This window comes from Egretta garzetta, unplaced genomic scaffold (genome assembly GCF_000687185.1).
Source record: "Egretta garzetta isolate BGI_Z169 unplaced genomic scaffold, ASM68718v1 scaffold139, whole genome shotgun sequence".
Classification (NCBI taxonomy): Eukaryota; Metazoa; Chordata; class Aves; order Pelecaniformes; family Ardeidae; genus Egretta; species Egretta garzetta.
In genome coordinates, this window is record NW_009260832.1 from 277,003 (window position 1) to 283,147 (window position 6,145).

General features: G+C 43.6%; 1 protein-coding gene across 1 annotated transcript in view; it reads right to left on the reverse strand.

Moving 5' to 3' along the window:
• Positions 1-6,145, reverse strand: part of AKAP12 (A-kinase anchoring protein 12) — a 61,724-nt gene that overhangs the window by 16,005 nt on the left and 39,574 nt on the right. Inside the window, 1 exon segment of the mRNA XM_009646968.2 lies at positions 3,226-3,416. Coding sequence (XP_009645263.2) covers positions 3,226-3,416 — 191 coding nt within the window.

Consider the following 6,145-nt stretch of genomic DNA (forward strand, 5'->3'; position numbering starts at 1 on the left):
CTCTGAGGAGAGGAGCTCTCTGCCGGCTCTGCCGTCGGGAGCAGCCCCTTCCCAACCAGCAGAACGCCCAGCGCCCCCTTTCCTAACGCCGCCCCGGTGGGGTTTGCCACAAAAATATCCAGCCCAAACCTCAACAGAGGCCAGTCAGAAGCCCTGAAGGAGCTTACCCCTCATTAAAAAAACCAAAAAAAACCCCCACGAAACACTTTTGTTTCTCCGTACTGAAACATTTCCTCCGTTGCCTATTAACAGTCACTCAGGGGCTGGGTGAGGGTTTGTTTTGTTGTGGTTTTTTTTTCCACAGAATCATGGAATGCTTTGGGTTGGAAGGGACCCCTAGAGGCCACCTAGCCCACCCCTACCCCCCGCCCCCCCCGCAGTGAGCAGGGACACCGCTAACTAGATCAGGTTGCTCAGAGCCCTGTCCAACCTGGCCTTGAATGTTTCCAGGGATGGGGCCTCCACCATCTCTCTGGGCAACCCGTTCCAGTTTTACTACCCTCACTGTAAAGAATTTCTTCCTTATATCCAGTCTAAACCTACCCTGCTTCAGCTTAAAACCATTACCCCTTGTCCCGTTACAACTGGCCCTGCTAAAAAGATTGTCCCCATGACAATGGGGACAATTTTTGTTGTTGTTTTCATTTGGGTTTATTGAATTGGAATTCTCTAGAACCTAATAATATAATAAATTGTCTCAAATTCTTCTGTCAAGGGCTTCAGAAAGCTTTTACTCCGGATACCTGCAGTATAGTAACGTACTGCTCCAGCAGCGCTTACTGCTAGTAAAAAGGGATGCAGTATGAGAAGGTAAAATGTAAAGGATCAGTATCTGATATAGGTGACCTCCTATTACAGCAACAGTGTTTCTACGCCTTACGTTGGATGTCTCCAGAGCTCTGATGATGCCCAGGTACTTAGGCCACCCGTCCACAGCCTCTGTCTGTGGCTCCGATTGCCAGCACCAGCTTCCCAGTTGATTTACCAGGCTTCCCAGTTAATTTAATCCGATAGCGGCAACTTTGACAAGCCTGGATCATCTCTCAAATGGTCCTATCAATGTGAGATTCAAATAACGACAAGAACAAACCAACCAACCCCAAAAACCTTCAATCGTATATGTTCCCGTACTGTAGGCAATTACCTGTGTCGCCTCAGTGCTCAGTGTCATGAAGCTTTATTTCTGATTTTACAGGCTTTGCAAACAGGACGACATAAAGAAGGAGTGGGGCACGCAAAGAAGCGTAGAGCTAAAATGATACATGGCTCTACGTGGAGACATTTCTCTGCATGGAGCATTCAAGAGATACTTCGTCCCCACCTTTCTTCATCTGCCTAAAGACACATGGACCAGGCACTGTAAGGTCCAGAGGGGTGGATATAAACAGCTATGAATATCTGAATGTAGCCTTTACTTGATGAACTATCCTTTCAGTGCTTGACCAGACAGGTTTTATTCGTCTCTATGGGTGACACCATTTTCAGCTACTGTTACCCGAAAATGCATAGTGCACCCCCTCCACAAAGGGCTTTTTTACTTAGAGAGCAAACCCGTAGAATTGTTTTCCCTTTCACATAAACTACGCTACCGTGTAGGCTTGGTTCCACTGACAACAGTAACATAAATCGTGATTAAAACAGCAACATCACACAAGCACATGAAAGATGATTATCAAAGAAAGCAGAGGCTTTGCAGACAATTACTCACATAAGAATTCCTAACGTTATCTACGTCCATAATGCATCACACATTTGGTCTCACGTTAACTACCTGCATTCAAAGGGAGCTTCTCACCTCTTCTTCATTACACATCCTAGGAACATGGTTTCTGTACAACTGAAGCTACAACCCAGAATTATTCAACAAGAATTACAGTCTTTGGCTATTAACTTGAAAGTCATGTCCTTTTAAAGGCCTTCTCTGTTACTTGATCCAGGAGCTGAATACCAACATGAAATCTTCTGAAGCTACTTCAAACCATTGGGTATTTTCTCTTCCTTCATGACTCTGTTTAATGAGTATCCTCTCTCCATCCCTATCCACTTAAGAGTGAAATTTTAACGAGAAGCAGTGTTTACCATGCGTGAAAGGTAAAACACCTTGCATCCTATTTTTACAGTGCCGAAAGCCTCTACCAGTATGATTTAAAAAAAAAAAAAAAAAAAAAAAGCACAAAAGCTCAGCATAAAATATAGCAACCTTCTATTGGGGTAATAGCGCTACGGCAATTAATCTGAAGGCATGGCAAAATTGCCTTTACTAGAATTCAACACCAAAGCACACTGAGGGCTACACAGATGCCTTAAGCTGCTCCTCGGGCTGACACATCCCTCTCTGCTCTCTCACACCAGCATCAGTTGCCTGCTCTGACTGAAAACTGCCCCTCCCTCTCGCCACCCCTGCCAAAAATGTCAGCGTGCAGCAGGGTCCCCAAAGAAGTGGAGATCTCACCCTGTGGCTGTGAACAGGAGCAGAGGGAAGGGGGGCAGCAGCAAGAGGCTGATGTGGGCAGGAGATGTGGCCGCCCTCTCAAGCTGGGGGAAGAGCAGCAGCACGCCTCTGACCACACAGCAAGGCAAGGAAGAGATCCTTGCGGCAGAGTAAACAGAGGTGCCAAAAAAAAAAAAAAAGATCCCTGGGGCAGAGCAGACAGGGGTGCCTATGATGGGAAAGGTTTTGCAGTCCAAATGCAAGTCTGATTAAAAGCAGTAGGAAAGGGAACTTTCACCAAGGTAGAGCCAATGGATCAGCAGCCTGTCCTTTCCTGAGAGTTCAAAATAGTTTATTGTCATTAACACCACCAAGGAATGAACATAAAAAGATTTCTGCCCCGTGAAGGAAGAGACGGGCCTATGCAGCAGGAACTCTTAACATACGAAGTGGAAATGGAGATGTTCCTTCAGGTGAACAGCTGAGAGATCGGCAGCAGGCAAGCAGAGACACTACAGGGTGCACCGGGAGCAGAGAACCACCCTTAAGGGGGAACAGGTAGCATCCCCCACCACCGACACCTTCAATCCACAACCCATTCATTTTCTGAACTTTGCCATGGAGAGAACTTGTCTCAGCAAAACAACGTCCTGGAAGAAACACTTGAGCAACCAAAAGATCACTTGAGCAACTACCTGTTTGCTTGGAGATGGCTAGTTGAGCCCCATTTCAACTTCTTGCTCCATTTAGCATCCAGGCCTCTACAATCTGTCTGTTGAACGCAGGTTTTTTACTTACCATGTGTTCCAGCAGCCTCCGCTTGCTCTCTGGGTGGTTCCTGGAGGGGTGAAGCCACCTCTGGCTGCTGCCCATCCAGCTCCTGAGGTGCTGTAACAGCTCCTGGCTGCTCTGGCTCCTGTGGTGGGGCATCATGTTCCAAACTGTCTTCGTCAACATCAGGTACTGCTAAACTTGCATCTAAAACCTGCATGGTCAAGTATTGGTTGAAGGATGGTAAGGGAAGGAGAAAGAGAGAGGGGGGGAAAAAAAAAAAAAGGAACATTAGCATTAGGCCAGTTTTTTTTCCCCCACAGAATATTGTTCTTTCATTCTCATTTTGCATACAGACATGCAATCTTTTGGGGAAATATTTCTGTGCAAAAGTATTAACTTTATTATTAATTAATTAAACCCAAGACGTGATCTAGGACTATTTATTATACTGTTCTCCTGCACAAACTGTGTGGAAGAAGCAAGTCTTCCAGGCAACAGCCTACATCCTTGTGTAGAAATGGGTTTCTAGCATGAAGGAAAACTCCAGGATAACGTGAATCTAGTGGATGGAAAGATATTTTTCATTCTTCAGAACGTCTGGCACAATTGCTCTGACATAAATCCTGTCTACATTACAGCCTTAGGTGTCACTCCTCTGTTGATGTGCTTATCTTATCATCATAAGCAACACAACTACAAAGAAGCTGAACTATTCAGGACAGAAAATGGAATATATAGATATAAATCGCATGAAGAAATTTAGTGAAACTGGGATCAAAACTAGAAATTTTAGGCCTCAGTTTTTAGGCAGAGATTATTCTCACATGGGGAAAAAAGCATTTGCAATTCTTTGGGACTCTGCATTATAATATTTGAAATATTTTTTCTAGATTTGCTAATATGTGTAAAAGAAAAAAATCTCTTTTTCAGCTTCCACATTTGATACATTTTAATTATTTTCAGAATTTGTATTGGCATGTAACAAGGAAGATACTCTTAAAATAAAAATATGCTTCTGAAAGTATGAAATGTGTTGTGGTTATTAAAAAAATACTTCCTTACCCTTTAATTATTTGGTTAATTGACTAGCTTTCCAGCTGATTGTATTACCTTCCAACAGAAGCCATTTCAACTAATTAACCACGTCTTAAATCTCTATTCCTGAAGCGTAGGTTTAAAGTTCCTCTGGTAGAACAGCAAACCTTAATTACATATCATTGTCTTGTTACTCAGCCGTACTCCCCAAATACTGCCATTGAAGCCCTGTTAATTAAGCGAAGGAACCAGAGATACACCCCATCTTTCAGTGTAATGCAATAGGCAAACACTCGCAGCACCAAACTGGGATCAGAAAGATGCCACGCTCCCAACGATTCTCTTCCAAAACCCACTAAAAACAGGCTTCTGAATGGGGAGATCCATTTATTTATTTTTATAAGCAATTAGCCTGCTGCAATGGAATTTCAAATCAGCCTACAAAGTGCCGGGCAAAGGGCTTTCCTCTTATCATTCAACCTCAACCCCCTTTTCACACGCCGGTCGGGATCCAAGACGAGCGCCGTACCCCCACTTCCACAGGCAACAAAGTGTGCGTTCGGGTTCCCAATTTTCAGTTCAGAAGCCCTTAATTAAGCCAAATTGTTTCCACCTGGCCTTGCTGCGCTCCTCAAAGCTGCCTTTCACAGCCACATAATCCACCTCACGAAAAAGGACCCCATTCTGCTCTACTGCCAATACCACAGATGGAATAATTTGGCTTCAGAGTTTTCACATGCTGAGACCAGATATTAAATAGAAGAAATACGGAACGGCTCAACAAAAAATTCCTGCTTCTCACATCATCCTTCTCATAAATCTAAAACACAGGAACTCAGGAGGAATAAAAATGCCACACCACCGCACAAAGGCGTGTAAACGCTGGGAAGCTCTTCTGCAGTTGCACACATTAACGGGATGGTAGGAACGGATTAAAGACTAGCAACAGACAGACACAGAGAAGAACAACCTAATTCTTCAAGGGCTTTGAGATTCTTCAATACAAATTTATTAAAGGACAGGGTTTTTTTTTTAATAATAAATTCTACTCATTCAGTCTTGTAAGGCAGCTGCTAGTCCTGCAAATGCAAGAACAACCTTAAGTTTACTGGCTCCAAGGGCTCTTGGCTATCAGAAGGTAAATCCATGGATGGGTATTTCAAGATGACACCCTCAGAATTAGCACCAACAATCCTTTGAAGTCACAAGAAAGGCAGCAGCGCTGAATATCTTAGCACTCCTCACTTTATTCAAAGATTTCCTTGCCCTTCCTTCCAAACCTCCCCCAGTCAGCAAACCATTTTAAAGCCCGAGTCAGACGTACAGGTAGAGACACGTGAAGTCTGCTGTTTGCCTAAATGCCTAACATGCGCCTGCGGACTCTGCAAGGAACCAGCGTACAAAGGGATTGCATACCCTGATGCAGTACAGCTTGTCTCCTTTTTAAATTGAGCCCCAAATGTTATGACAAAATATTAACTATGGTAACACTTAATATTCCCCCAGCACTGAATTTATTCTACAGTCGTGATGCATTCAGGAAAACAGTGACTATATATCATGCCAAAGATACGTGACCAAAATTCAGAAGTCACTGGACCCAGCAGATAGCCCCTTTGGGTCTGTAAAATGCTGTGATACCTTCCAGTATTAAGAACAGAATTAAATGTAAAAACATTACTGAATGTAAGGCTGTAAGCAGTTTTTACTACCAGCTAGTATAATTGTAATCCCTGTTCACCCTGTACATAAAATCAGTTTTGAAACCAGGATCCATCAGTCACAACTGAGTAAAAATGTAAACACATGAAAAACCTCAGTATTTTCAAATTTGGCCAGACCTGCAGTATAACCCTACCCTGCCAGGCAACAGGGACCTTTTTACCCCAGTCTCTTGGGAAAGAG